Source organism: Lepidochelys olivacea (assembly GCF_965140295.1).
Source record: "Lepidochelys olivacea isolate rLepOli2 genome assembly, chromosome: 2".
Lineage (NCBI taxonomy): Eukaryota > Metazoa > Chordata > Testudines > Cheloniidae > Lepidochelys > Lepidochelys olivacea.
In genome coordinates, this window is record NC_140412.1 from 234,855,045 (window position 1) to 234,870,727 (window position 15,683).

Genomic DNA, 15,683 nt, shown 5'->3' on the forward strand with positions numbered 1-15,683 from the left:
AGTTTTGGGCCCTACACTACAAGAAGGATGTGGAAAAATTTGATAGGGATTTGATAGTTCCTTTCAACTACCTGAAAGGGGGTTCCAAAGAGGCTGGATCTAGACTGTTCTCAGTGGTACCAGCTGACAGAACAAGGAGTAATGGTCTCAAGTTGCAGTGGGGGAGGTTTAGGTTGCATGTTAGGAAAAACTTTTTCATTAGGAGGCTGGTGAAGCACTGGAATGGGTTACCTAGGGAGGTGGTGGAATCTCCTTCCTTAGAGGTTTTCAAGGTCAGGCTTGACAAAGTCCTGGCTGGGATGATTTAGTTGGGGATTGGTCCTGCTTTGAGCAGGGGGTTGGACTAGATGACCTCCTGAGGTCCCTTCCAACCCTGATAGTCTATGATTCTGTTAGTTTCCACAAGAGGTTCGATTGAGCATGGAAGATTTATCTTTCGATGGCCATAAGCTTTTTGCAGACTTCGCGAATGACTCGCTTCATATCCTAAAGAACTCTAGAGCAGCTTGCAAATGAGAGGACATTTAGCAGGTCTCAGTTAGCACAAACATCCCACCCTGCTCAACTTTTTGCTTTCTGTAGGCCACCAGTACCACTGGTAAGAGGTTGAGGTTTTGAAAGAAAAAGCCTAGAACTATCTTGACTGCTTCATGCCAATCTTCAACATTGTCCAAACACCAGTTTAGATGGTTTGGTTGAGAGTCCAAACCACCAAATGACCAGGTTTTTCCCAGCTGTGTGACACAACCCCAGTCCTCAATTTGGACACCTCCTCTGTCTTTTTCAGGAAGCATGAGGGACTATAACATCAGACAAATGGGTGTTAGAGGCCATAACTTTGGGCTATACTATCCAAATTACCTCCATCATGCCCTTCCAACCCCCATCCCTCTTCAGGGACTGCCTCTCACTGTCAATTGCTGACACAGAAGATCTCATTGCTTCTAGGAGCCATAGAACCAGTCCCACCTCAATACAGAGGAAAAGGGTTCTATTCAAGATATTTTCTGATACCCAAGAAATAATGGGGGTTGGAGGCCGCTATTAGATGACAGACAATTGAACAAGCATGTTGACATCTGAAATTCAGGATGGCATCCCTAGCAGTTATAATTTCCTTCCTGGAATTAGGGAACTGGTTTGCAAGCCTTGATCTCAAAGATGCCTATTTTCTAATAGGGTTTCATCCCACAAAAGATTTCTTCATTTCACATTCAATCACAATCATTACCAGTACAATGTCCTACCCTTTGGCTTGTCATCTGCCCAGGGAGCTTTCTTAAAAATCATAGTGGTCATACCATGTTGTTTAGGAATAACTGTTTTTTCCTACCTCGACAACTGGCTCCTCAAGGGTCAATCATATCAGGAGGTTTGGTCAGCAGCTCAAACAACAACTTCACTATTCCAAAGTCTAGGTCTGCAGATAAATCTTAAGAAATCAATATTGACCCCCTACACAACAATTGTTTTTGGAATGTTTCCGGATTCAGTAACAGGCAGGGCTTATCTCCCTCTTGACAGGCTCTTTGCTTTGAAGGACCTTATCCAAAAAGTGCAGCTCAGCCCTCAAGTTCCAGCAAAGATATGTCTGCAACTACTGGGACGCAGGGCAACTTGAGTTTTTGTGACAAAAAACACCATGTTGCATCTTTCATGTCTCCGGGGGTGGCTCAGGATAGTTTATGTACCCAACAAATACCGCTTGAACAAGAAGGTGTCTGTATCCAGCCAGGTTCTACAGTCACTCACCTGGTGCTCATCTTAATTAATTAGTCTCTTAGAGTTGGTACGGCAGCTTCCACCTTTTCATGTTCTCTGTATGTATATATATCTTCTTATTATATGTTCCATTCTATGCACCTGATAAAGTGGGCAGTAGCCCATGAAAGCTTATGCTCAAATAAATTTGTTAGTCTCTAAGGTGCCACAAGTACTCCTGTTCTTTTCGCAGATACAGATTAACACGGCTGCTACTCTGAAACCTATCATTAGCAAGTATCATTAGTATCAAAGTATCAAGGTATCATTAGTGCGTCCACACTACCCCAAATTCGACCCACCGAGGTCTATTTAAGCACTAAACCCCCGGGAGGAGTACAGAAATCTATTTTAGGAGCCCTTTAAGTCAACAAAACAGGCTTGGTCGTGTGGACGGGTGCAGGGTTAAATCGACCGAATGCTGCTAAATTCGACCTAAACTCGTAGTGTAGACCAGGGCTAAGAGATGGTAGTTAAGTCAGCAGAAGAAGTCTTCTGTTGACCTAGCTCCATCTATACCAGGGGTTAGCATGACCTGACTATGGTGCTCAGGGCACAAAAATTTTCACAGTCCTAAGCAACATAGCTAGGTCAATCTAATTTTTTAGTGTAGATCAGGCATAAGTCAGTTTCTCAGGATCAGGGAGTAGTATTAAGCAACCTCATTGAGTTTTCACTTTGCTTTTCATTCTGTGCATCAGCTGTATCTCTGCATTATTTCCATCTAACCACACAAAATCTTCATATTTATTTTTCTGTCATTGTAGATGACGTCAGAAAATTATTAAGAGAGCTAGATGTCACAAATTCAGTCATCGCTCGGCTGGCACCAGAAGGTAACCTGCAATGCTCCTTTGTGTAAAAATACTGTCAAAAGTAATTTACTTTCACTATCTGATCAGGCAATTTAATAAAAAGCTTTCTTGTAAGTTATGATTTGTCATAACACATTAGATAAGTGATTGACCTAGTGCTTTTATAGCCACAATTCAGTAATTTACTGAGTATTATGATATGTTATGTAGATTGAACAGTATGTTTATAGCAAAGTAAGGTAAGATTAACAGCTAATGTTTATTGACTTTCAAATAATATTTTAACCCAATGGATGAATGAGCATATATTCTATTGAACAAAACCTAATTTTATTTTCACCCTGTAGAAGATATAGTTGTCCATGAGTTTGCTAGTCTTTGCCTAGCACATATGGCAGTCGAATATACCAGTAAAGTGCAAATATTTGAGCAAGGTGGACTAGAACCACTTATCAGATTGCTAAGTAGCCCTGACCCTGACGTTAAGAAGAACTCTGTTGAATGCATCTATCACCTCGTACAGGTAATTACAGAAACAGATCAGCATTGTATTTTTATTTCTTTTCTAGAGATTAATCACTTTAAAATATCTACTTCTATTCCTGTAATATCTAGAATTTATCAATTTATTGAAAAATCTCTTAATCTCAAAGGGCATGAGTCTCATCTCAGTTTCAGCTATAGTTTTACCTTACTATAGCTCTTTTAACTTCAACTCAGGTACTCTTGATTTACCCCAGTGTGAGCAAGATCAAAATCAGACCCAAAAACATTTGTTTAAATAAAAATCTTGTTTTTTCATTTGACAAGTCTTTATCCCCATAGTAAGGGTTACAGAAATGTCTGTTTATCCAAAACTGCACAAATAGAGTGATTAAAATTGCATCTTGCCTTATTCTTGCAAACAAGTCCACAACAATAATTTTGAACTTATTCCTAAATATAGGTGAAAACTGTTGGCAGTTTTTTTTCCATATGGGAGGAAGGTATTGTAATTGACTACTTTCACAATCAGCACTAATGTCACCCATAAGCTGCTTAGCAAAAGAATGGTACAGTTGTATAGTAGTTCTTTTCAGAGGCTGGGCAAATCAGTTCAGTAATGAATTCAATTCGTGGTTCTCTTTTTTGGGTGCATCAGAACAAGTCTTTATTCTGAATCACATTTTGCTGTATCTCCTCTCTTGCTATCTTGCTGACTTTGTTGCAGGGTGTATCTGGATAATTGCACCAGGTGCTTGCTTAAATTGATAAGGAAAATTACACACTGTACAGGTGCAATATGCTATTATAAACAGATTATAACTACTTTATTCCTTTACTATTTTAATATGGTATAGTATACATTCTTCATTGAGTGATATAGCTAGAGATTAGATATATATGCAAAGGTTGAAATATTAAACAAAACCAGGTTTCAGAGTAACAGCCGTGTTAGTCTGTATTCGCAAAAAGAAAAGGAGGACTTGTGGCACCTTAGAGACTAACCAATTTATTTGAGCATAAGCTTCCGTGAGCTACAGCTCACTTCATTGGATGCAACCAAAACCAGTTTTTTAGTTATGGAAGCCTAAGAGAGGAAACCAGGCAAGTGCCTCAAAGTGTGAAAAAGTCTCTTTTTTGTCACTGAGATAACTTGAAATGAGCAAACTAAATTTCACCAAACTTTTCCAAAAAAATCCACATATGGACTGAGATAAGCATCAACATTTTCGGCCTCCTCAACCATAACTAGGCATTATAATTAATACTTTAGTAATGCAAAATTCTTTGAACTGTTTTGAATATTGTTTTGTGGAATACTTATTTCAATTTCCATTTTCAGTCCAAATGTAAAGAAACCTTCAGAATTAAAAGTTGCAAAATATTAGCTCATTAATATGTTTGAAATCAGAATTTCTTTGTTCTTTATGTAAAGCCAGGAGTCAACATGCTATTATATTGTGCTATCAGTTACACTTACTCAGTTTGGTATTTCGCTGCAGGATTTTCAAAGCCGTGCTGCAGTTCGTGAACTAAATGCTATTCCTGCCTTACTGGAACTGCTGAAATCTGAATATCCAGTTGTTCAATTGTTAGCTCTCAAAACCTTTGGTGTAATTAGCAATGACAGAGAAACCAGGATAATACTGAGAGAAAACCAAGGATTAGATCATCTTTTTAAGATACTGGAAACTAAGGTACAGTTTATTTGAAATATGAACTATAAATGTAAACTTGAAAAAGTGTGTTTCAGATATTCTGTATCCAGTCTTCATCCATGCATCCTACTAAAGAAATGAACTTCATTATTTTAAATTTGTTGTTGTGGGGAGTAAGATTCTTTTTGTCAGATTCTGTTAGTATGTGTGTGTTGTTTTATTGCTGTTTGATTATACCAATGAGCTGACAAGTTGACAGAGTAAACCAAATCCAGAGAAATGTTCATTTGTGCTGTTTCTTTGAAAAGTATAAACAAAATAAATTTTTTGCCCCTTTTTTGTGTAACCAAAGTAATAATAATTCATTCCAAGGAACTTTGCTTTTTACTTGAAAAGACTGAATGTAGTATGTGTAATCAATGGGTCACTCATGAATGAGGTACTCAACATAAGGATTCATAGATTCATAGATATTTAGGTCAGAAGGGACCATTATGATCATCTAGTCTGACTTCCTGCACAATGCAGGCCACAGAATTTCACCCACCACTTCTACAAAAAAAACCTCACACCTATATCTGTGCTATTGAAGTCCTCAAATAGTAGTTTAAAGACTTCAAGGAGCAGAGAATCCTCCAGCAAGTGACCTGTGCCCCATGCTACAGAGGAAGGCGAAAAGCCTCCAGGGCCTCTTCCAATCTGCCCTAGAGGAAAATTTCTTCCCGACCCCAAATATGGCGATCAGCTAAACCCTGAGCATATGGGCAAGATTCATCAGCCAGATACTACAGAAAATTCTTTCCTGGGTAACTCAGATCTCACCCCATCTAATAGCCCATCACAGGCCATTGGGCCTATTTATGAATATTTAATTATCAAAACCATGTTATCCCATCATACCATCTCCTCCATAAACTTATTGAGTTTAATCTTAAAGCCAGATAAATCTTTTGCCCCCACTGCTTCCCTTGGAAGGTTATTCCAAAACTTCACTCCTCTGATGGTTAAAAACCTTCGTCTAATTTCTAGTCTAAATTTCTTAGTGGCCAGTTTATATCCATTTGTTCTTGTGTCCACATTGGTACTGAGCTTAAATAATTCCTCTCCCTCTCTGGTATTTATCCCTCTGATATATTTATAGAGAGCAATCATATCTCCCCTCAACCTTCTTTTAGTTAGGCTAAACAAGCCGAGCTCCCTGAGTCTCCTTTCATAAGACAAGTTTTCCATTCCTCGGATCATCCTAGTAGCCCTTCTGTGTACCTGTTCCAGTTTGAATTCATCCTTCTTAAACATGGGAGACCAGAACTGCACACAGTATTCTAGGTGAGGTCTCACCAGTGCCTTGTAGAACGGTACTAAAACCTCCTTTCCCTACTGGAAATACCTCACCTGATGCATCCCAAGACCGCATTAGCTTTTTTCACAGCCATATCACATTGGCAGCTCATAGTCATCCTATGATCAACCAATACTCCAAGGTCCTTTTCCTCCTCTGTTACTTCTAATTGATGCATCCCTCGCTTATAACTAAAATTCTTGTTATTAATCCCTAAATGCATGACCTTACACTTCTCACTATTAAATTTCATCGTATTACTATTACTCCAGTTTACAAGGTCATCCAGATCCTCCTGTAGGGTATCCCTGTCCTTCTCTAAATTGGCAATACCTCCCAGCTTTGTATCATCCACAAACTTTATTAGCACATTCCCACTTTTTGTGCCAAGGTCAGTAATAAAAAGATTAAATAAGATTGGTCCCAAAAACGATCCTTGAGGAACTCCACTGGTAACCTCCCTCCAGCCTGACAGTTCACCTTTCAGTAGGACCCATTGTAGTCTCCCCTTTAACCAATTCCTTATCCACCTTTCAATTTTCCTATTGATCCCTGTCTTATCCAATTTAACTAATAATTCCCCATGTGGCACGGTATCAAATGCCTTACTAAAATCTAGGTAAATTAGATCCACTTCGTTTCCTTTGTCTAAAAATCTCAAAGAAGGAGATCAGGTTGGTTTGGCACGATCTACCTTTTGTAAAACCATGTTGTATTTTGTCCCATTTACCATTGACTTCAATGTCCTTAACTACCTTCTCCTTCAAAATTTTTTCCAAGACCTTGCATACTACAGATGTCAAACTAACAGGCCTATAATTACCCGGATCACTTTTTTTCCCTTTCTTAAAAATAGGAACTATGTTAGCAATTCTCCAATCATACGGTACAACCCCTGAGTTTACAGATTCATTAAAAATTCTTGCTAATGGGCTTGCAATTTCTTGTGCCAATTCCTTTAATATTCTTGGATGAAGATTATCTGGGCCCCCCGATTTAGTCCCATTAAGCTGTTTGAGTTTCGCTTCTACCTCAAATATGGTGATATCTACCTCCATATCCTCATTCCCATTTGTCATGCTACCATTATCCCTAAGATCCTCTTTAGTCTCATTAAAGACTGAGGCAAAGTATTTGTTTAGATATTGGGCCATGCCTAGATTATCCTTGACCTCCACTCCATCCTCAGTGTTTAGCGGTCCCACTTCTTCTTTCTTTGTTTTCTTCTTATTTATATGACTATAGAACATTTTACTATTGGTTTTAATTCCCTTTGCAAGTCCAACTCTACTTTACTTTTAGCCTGTCTCACTTTATCCCTACATGTTCTGACCTCAATAAGGTAGCTTTCCTTGCTGATCCCTCCCTTCTTCCACTCCCTATACGCTTTCTGCTTTTTCTTAATCACCTCTCTGAGATGCTTGCTCATCCAGCTTGGTCTACAACTCCTGCCTATGATTTTTTTCCCCTTACTTGGGATGCAGTCTTCCGATAGCATCTGCAGCTTTGATTTAAAATAATCCCAGGCCTCCTCTACCTTTAGATCCTTAAATTCTTCAGTCCAATCCACTTCCCTAACTAATTTCCTTAATTTTTGAAAGTCAGCCCTTTTGAAATCAAAAACCCTAGCTTCAGATTTATTTTTATTAATCCTTCCGTTCAGTTTGAACTGAATTATCTCATGATCACTTGAGCCAAGATTATCCCCTACAACCATTTCTTCTATGAGGTCCTCACTACTCAGCAAAACCAAATCTAAAATGGCATCCCCTCTAGTTGGTTCAGCAACTACTTGCTGAAGGAATCCATCAGCTATCGCATCTAGGAAAATCTGAGCCCTATTATTATTACCAGCACTCGTCCTCCAGTCTATATCTGGGAAGTTAAAGTCTCCCATGATCACACAGTTTCCATTAGTATTTACTTTATTAAAAACATTAAAAAGGGCTCTATCCATATCCAATGGCAGAATGGGGCCGAAGAGCAGCAGCCTAGGTAGTTTTTGTCATTGCTGTGGTACTGATCAGTAATATGCGAAGAGATGATAAAGTAAAGGAAGGGTTTCTCTCATATTAACCATCATCTGGGAAGCACATTTGGTTTTGTTTTTCAGCCTGTCAGCTTATTCAGATAAAAATAAGATCTCACCACATCTAAATGGTAGTTGGAAAATCTTTTTTCTTTTTTTCTTTTTTTTTACAGCTATACCTGGTGAGTGAGTGGGAGAATCACTAGTTTTCATGCTGTGTTTATTGTTTTATCATTTTGGTTCTGTTAACACTCTTTTTATAATGACATTACTGTAACATTTTTCAAAGGATTTTAAATAGTGGAAGAATTCACATGGCTTAATTTTATGTGACTTTTCCATTTTCTATATTTTGTCCAGTGCTAGTGCAGTTTCAGAGCCAATCTTGTTCCCTTAATTTAGTCTAAACACCAGTGATTCCAGGTTCCATTCCTGACTTGGATACTCCACTGCTCCAGGCAGAGGTGATGCTGTCCCACTGGGGGCACTAAGCAGGAATGATTGTCCCCCCACCCCCATCACATAATAAAAAAGCGAATGCGGGCCCCCTTGAGCTGCTTGGGATCCTAAGTAATTGCTTAGTCTGCTTATGCCTAGAAGCGGCTCTGGCTCTGAGATCTGGAACAAGTCACGTGAGCACCTCCTGCCTCAGTTTTAACCATCTGTAAAATGAGTATAATGATACTTATTTCCCTTGTGGGAGTATCATGAGGCTTAATATATAGTAAAGCTCTTTGAAGTCTTAAGATATCAGGTTCTCTCTAAGGACCTGATCCAAAGCCCATTGAACTCAATGGGAGTCTTTCCATTTTTTTCATAATTATAACCAAGCTTGACTCCATGTTAACACAGGTTGTGGAGTCTGTCAGCATAGTTTTAAAAGATGCATAATGGATTTCATTGTGTACCAGAATGTGCAATAATTAATTATGGTAATTATCTTAGAAGCTAGAAAAGTTAAAGATATTTTAATCTTCATTAGAAGACTTTTTATTTTTTCTTACTAGGAATTTAATGATCTTCATGTGGAAGCTCTTGCAGTAGTGGCAAATTGTCTTGAGGATGTGGATACTATGCAACTAATTCAGCAGACAGGGGGCCTTAAAAAGCTACTTTCATTTGCAGAAATGTCTACCATTCCTGATATTCAGAAGAATGCAGCAAAGGCAATTACTAAAGCAGCTTATGATCGTATGTTACTTTTTAAAGTTCTGTGTTAATTTCTTATGGAAATCCTGTGGGGGTGAATTTTCAGCCAGCCTGAGGGTCACTTCCCAGCATAAGACTACTAATCATGCCGAGAAGAAATAATTCCATAAATGAATTGCAGTTGCAAATCTTAGTGGTCAAAATAGCAAACAGGTACTAAATTAGATATAGAAACTGCTAATATGTGGGTATAAAATGCTTCCAAAAAGGGAATCTTGGCCTCTGAAAATTTGGGCCTTTATCTTTTATTTAATGATTTTAGATACCTGATATCTCAAGCGTTGTTTGCCAGAAAATATTCCTCATTGGCAGTGGATAAACCTGAATAGCAATAATTGGGCTAGTCCCCTCTCTTAAACCTACAACTGCTCATCTAAATGTCAGGCAAGTTAGGGTATAAATTCCTGTTGCAGGGACATAATAGACTTTAAATGGCCTGCAGATTAATAAATCCCTGTGGAATTAGATAGCTTTTTTTCTGCTCTTTTAATAATTATTCATAGCATGGTTCCTATTTTTGCAGCCAGGTTTTTTTAATTCACCATTGAGTTGAGAATTATGCAGAACAAACTCATCACTTTTGCCCATGAGGATGCTGTTTAAATAAGTCTATACATGAAAATACCTCTGGTGAGAAGAGTGGAGAGTTACTGCAGCTCCTCTAGGAATGAAAAATAGTGTGGGGTGAGTAAGGTCAATCCCTCATGTTGTAATCACCTCCAGAGTGGTACCACCCCCACTAGGGAGGCTGGCATATGCTAATTCAAACTGAGTCTCCAGAGACCAAGAGACAAAGAAAAGATTTTCAGTATAAAAGGCTGAGTTTAAAATAACAGGGCTTTCTTTCTGACCCAGTAAACAGACAGGACCTTCTGTCCAGCAGCGGTTTCAACCTATGAAGAAGGGTCCTATCTGTCTGCTGAAACAAAATGAAGGCCTTGAGTCAGTTCAAGTTCATACTTTTATACCAAAAGCCCTTTCTTTGTCTCGTAGTTTCTGGAAAACCCAGCTTGAACTAGTATACACAAACCACCTCGGGGTGGAACTTCTCTGGAGTTGTTCACAATCTCAGAAGTAATCGCCCCCTACAGTTTCAGTTCCTATAGGATAACACAATCCTATGTAAACCATTCATAAATGTAATACAAAGGTCCCCAAAGATACTGCATGGGCTTGCAATATCTGTCAAATCTCCTCCATAAAGAAGTGGGTATAATTAGGGTGCTTGTCTAGCATCCTAGGGGAACCCACAAGTTTGTTCCCTGGCTGGCATGTCTGCCAATACCTTTTATAACTTGAGACTTCAATAATGCACATAATAAACATTCTCTCCCCCTAGCCAAATTTCTTTGTCTATCCCACCTCCTTGGAGGTCAGGCCTCGGAACCCAGATGGCCTAAACTCAGCTTTGTTGAGGGGAGGAGGAAGATTATTGCTTTTGTTCCCCGCAGTTGAGTTGAGATGAGCAGCAGTTCCTCTCCCCTTTGCTCAGGGTCCTTTATATTTTCATAGACCACCAGGCAGTCACAGACTGGAGGGGGCAGGGAAGCTCCCCCTTCTTTGTTGCTATCTCAAGTATCAGTTTCTTTGTTACCTGCAAGGGATACCCAACCCTACTTATCTCTGTCACCTGCTCCATTTTGCATTTTGGCTGACATGGTCCCTTGCAGCTGGGAGCTAACTGAGGGGTCCAGTTAACCCATTCTGCCTTAAAAGCCATAATATCCTTCCCCAACAGCAAAGAAAATGGAATGTCTGCTAGCACATCTACAACCAATACTCCTGACCTTCCTGGGTCTATATGGAAGTCTGTGCTGTAGATAGAGTGAAGGCTTTTACACTGGGAACTTTAACCCAGGTTTCACACCCTGGGAGCATTTGATGGGGTTTCACTACATGGAGTTTAACTATGTGGAGTTCTAGCAATCCCAGTATCTCTCCATACAATTATTGTTTCCCCGTTAACTATCGCCTGCTCCCACTGGTGATCAGATGAATGTGCACCCCAGAGAGTGTAGCATGACATGTGGGCAGTAGCTTTGTGTGTGAATGGTTCAGCATGAAAATTACATGCCATTGATGAACTGGCTCCACCTCCAAAGGTTTGGTCGCACAGTGTATTCTGAAGTTGCGGTGGAGCTGGCCTTCCCAGCACTGCACTGGGCCTCAGTGGTTGGATTGGGAAATCCCAGGCAAAATGACCCAGCTGGCCACAGATGGGACATCATATTTCCACATCCATCCCAGGGCTTCTCAGAGGAGGCTTCCCACCCCTCCTCCCCCAATTTCCCAGCTACGGTTACATCTCTAGGATCTTTTCTCATTGCTGCATCCTCTGCTCTACCCTTTGTGGCACCATCTCCATGATCCCGTGCATGTCCTGTTGGAGAAAAAGGAAGCTCTTCTGGCTCCTTGTCTGTAGGGGATACCCCAACCTGCCTCAGATTGTCTGAATGCAGCATTGTTTACCCTCTCCAATTTCTTCAGATCACAGGGCAGCATTATACATTTAATTTATGTACATTTTGTAAACATATTATCTAATTTAATATACAGTTAGAAAAAACTCTCCTTCCCGTCCCCTGCCTCTCAGGTCTCCTTTCTTGTGTCCTCATCTAATTCTTCTCATAACCTCCCTAGATTGACGAATTGAATATTTACAATTATTTTTATTGCAAATGCTATATGAAAAGAGCAACTCTGCCCCTTCAGTCCACACTATGGATCTCTATTCATTTTCTCCACTTGTCAATGGAAGTTCCACAGGTGTAATGTCAGTGAGAGTTCTGTACATTGATGATTGGCACCGTAGATTGGAGAGGAGGAGATTGTGTCAAGACTTTCATGATGTATTTTTCCAGTGTTGCTATTTCATTTTGACATTCTGGGAAAAAATGAACAATAAGAATGTAAACACCATTTTTCATAGTCCTATGACAGATTTCCATGTACTGCATTCCAGGTAGATTACTTATGTTCCTACTACTACAATATATTTTTATTTCTTCTTTCACATTTACTTCTTGCATATAAACACATACCTCTCTTCCCCCTTTGCTCACCTTTTTTTGCATTTTGGTGTCCTACTGTTTTAACATCTACAGTACGACATTCCTAAAGCACATGCTGACAAGAACTACTCATAATTATTACTGTATCATACAATCTTATGTCCTTGGATATAACTGCCAGTGATGATGCATCTTCTTGTTACCTTTCTTTACAAACGCAATCAATGGTCTCAGTATAAAGGCTTGGTCTCTTCTTCAGACTATGATATATGGCGTAGATCAGTGGTCTCCAACCTTTTTATGCCCAAAATCATTTTTTGAATTTAAGGGCAACCCAGGATCTGCCCCTCCCCTTCCCCAAAGCTCCTCCCCACTCACTCCATCCCCACCTCTCTCCGTCATTTGCTCTCCCCCACCCTCACTCATTTTCACCAGACTGGCGTAGGGGGCTGGGGTTCGGGAGCGGCTGCAGGCTCTGGGCTGGGGCCGAGGGGTTTGCAGTGTAGGAGGGGGCTCTGGGCTGAGCCTGGGGCAGGGGGTTGAGGTGCAGGAGCGGGTAAGGGGTGCAAGCCTTGGGAGGGAGTTTGGGTGCAGGAGGGGGCTCTGGACTGGGGCAGACTGTAAGAGTGCAGGAGGGGATATGAGGTGCTGGCTCTAGGAGAGGGCTTGGGGCTGGCTCTGCGAGGGGGCTTGGGGCTTGAGCTTGGGATGCAGGAGGGAGTTTGGGGGGCAGGAGGCGGTATGGGGTGCTGGCTCTGGGAGAGGACTCAGGGCTGGTTTAGGGTGCTGGCTCTGGGAGGGGGGTTTAGGGCTGGGGCTTGGGGTGCGGCCTTCCGCCAGGCAGCACTTACCTCCGGTGGCTCCCGGTCAGTGGTGTACATGGCTGCCGCTAAGGCAGGCTCCCTGCATACCCTGGCCCCACACTGCTCATGGAAAGGGCCAACATGCCCCTGCAGCCCTGGGGGTGGGGAGGTGGCATGTAGCTCCACGCACTGGCCCTCTCTGCAAGCACCACCCCCGCAGCTCCCATTGGTCACAGCTCCCCGTTCCCAGCCAATGGGAGCTGCGGGGATGGTGCTTACAGGCAGGAGCAGTGTGTGGAGGGAGACCCCTGCCCCTCTGCCCCGGAGCTCCAGGGCCGGACTGGCCACTTCCGGGAGTGGCGTGGGGCCCAGGCAGGCAGGGAGCGTGTCTTAGCGGCAACTCCGCTGCACTGCTGGAGATCGCAATCGACTGGGAGATCCTCTACGTACACACTGTAACGAGCGTGATCAGGTAAGGTGAGCTATTATCAGGTAAGGTGAGCTATTAACAGCTATTACCCTGCTGTCCTGCTGGTAATAGCTCACCTTACCTGATCACTCTCCTTACAGTGTGTATGGTAACTCCCATTGTTTCATGTTCTCTGTGTATATAAATCTCCCCACTGTATTTTCCACTGCATGCACCCAATGAAGTGAGCTGTAGCTCATGAAAGCTTATGCTCAAATAAATTGGTTAGTCTCTAAGGTGCCACAAGTCCTCCTTTTCTTTTTGTCCAATATATTAGCTCCTAGACATGGCACCAGGGAGAGAGGGAGATGTTAAATAGGTTGCTGCTAGCCAGTTTCATGATCTAAAGTTAACTTCTCAGCTGAAGAAAAGGTGGAACAGTAGCAATTACCAGGAACAGTGTAGGGGAAAATCAGAATCAACAGTATGCAATTGTGTTTTGGGAATTTTTTGTACTGTAAATGTACTAAACATGCAACATTTGTAAATTCATTGCATTAGTAGTATGCCTAGTGTGTGGTATAGTACTCGATTATTACTCTGATTAAAATGTAAGTGCATGACTTCTTGGGCAGAAATCCAATATAGTGCATTATAGTTCTGAGTCAGCATGTGATTTCATCATTAAAATCTGTTATAACTATACAGTAATCTGCCCTTTGCAGGTTTGGTGAACACAGCTGGATTTTGAGAACATTTCCAGCAGGGTAGAGAAAAAGAATTATGGTCTTGCATTAAAATGGAAAATTGTACCTCTGTTATGATGGTACATGTATCTATTTTCTGACGGCAACAGTTAGCTATAAACCAGTGCCAGTTTCTGAAATAAATAGTGTTGGCAGCTGTAGCTGAAGTTGCTTTTTTCCTGATGGATGTGATGCTAGTAAACACATTTTTTTGCATGTCATCCTTCAAAAAAGTATTTGCCTTAGCTTTTCTTTGTTGGGAAAGATGTCACAAAAGGGTTACACTGTATGAACAAAGCAACTTAGGTGGGATAAATATTTTATTAAATTTTGGACACCATCTTTAGTTCAGTGTTCTGTTTATATAAGGCCAAACTGGCAGTTTAATCACTGTGCTTTGTTGTGCCACAAAATTATGTATTTAATACAGTTCCTTTGCAGGGCTTTTATTTTGTACATCCAGAGTTATGGATTGCAAGCTTTGACCCTGATTCACTGTTGTCTCACAAATAATGCAGTCATTTACATGAGTGCAAAGTGAGAACAAAATGTATTTAAAATTCTGTAATTGTAATTTAGTAGTATTTTTTATCCACTTTGTCCTAACTTTGCTTTGGTATAAATTATTACAGAAGGTGCAGGGCAATAGTGTATTGGGCTCTTTGTTCCTAGTTTTGGGGTAAAAATGAGTAGTAGTAAAAAAAAACAACCTAAACAAGAGTTAGTTCATGATGGGCTCAGTGCTCAAAAACAGGATGAGGTGTTGGTCCTCCAGACTCTGCTGGCTGCCTGTGTCTGATTGCTCTGTGTACTATTAGATCAATATATTCAAATAATTCCAGGGTCAAGAGATTTATCACTACAAATATGGTGTTATCATCTGAACATGAGAAGTGCTTTGGTGCAAAATGATGCTGCTTTATTGTACATAAAAGGCCCATAATAAAACCCAAATGGACAAGCTCATGCAAATAGAGATAGGGTCAGCCAGAAATATTTGTCCTTAGAATACAATTGGAAAATGAAACTTAAAATGTTAATAATTTTCTTTATATGTACACTGTAATAGTATACAATAAAGTCGAATCAAAATCTGCTGTTCTAGATTATTTCTAATACATTTGAAATGGCTATATTTACTAGTTTAAAGGAACTACTGCAGAGTATTAATGTTCTTAATTTGCCTTCATGTAGGCAGTAAATATATTTTTACCTATATTTGAAAAAAATGTTCATCCTTAATCACACATGGCATTTGGAAAAATAAGAATAGCATTTTAAAAAAATACAAAAATTTCATATAGCAATGATGAATTTGCCATATCAAAACAAATTACTGAAGCAAGAAGACTCCCCTAGAGAGCGTTATTAGGGATTACAGACTAGTTTGGCAAGCAACAGGTCGGAAGCAAAGTCTATT

At 40.4% G+C, this 15,683-nt stretch overlaps 1 protein-coding gene across 3 annotated transcripts in view; it reads left to right on the plus strand.

Annotated features, from left to right (window-relative positions):
* ARMC3 (armadillo repeat containing 3) overlaps positions 1-15,683 on the plus strand; it is a 111,995-nt gene that overhangs the window by 26,398 nt on the left and 69,914 nt on the right. For all 3 annotated transcript variants that reach the window (XM_084618244.1, XM_084618246.1, XM_084618245.1), the window contains exons 6-9: positions 2,529-2,597; positions 2,924-3,099; positions 4,562-4,756; positions 9,093-9,276. In XM_084618244.1, coding sequence (XP_084474370.1) covers positions 2,529-2,597; positions 2,924-3,099; positions 4,562-4,756; positions 9,093-9,276 — 624 coding nt within the window. The remainder of the gene's footprint in view (positions 1-2,528; positions 2,598-2,923; positions 3,100-4,561; positions 4,757-9,092; positions 9,277-15,683) is intronic.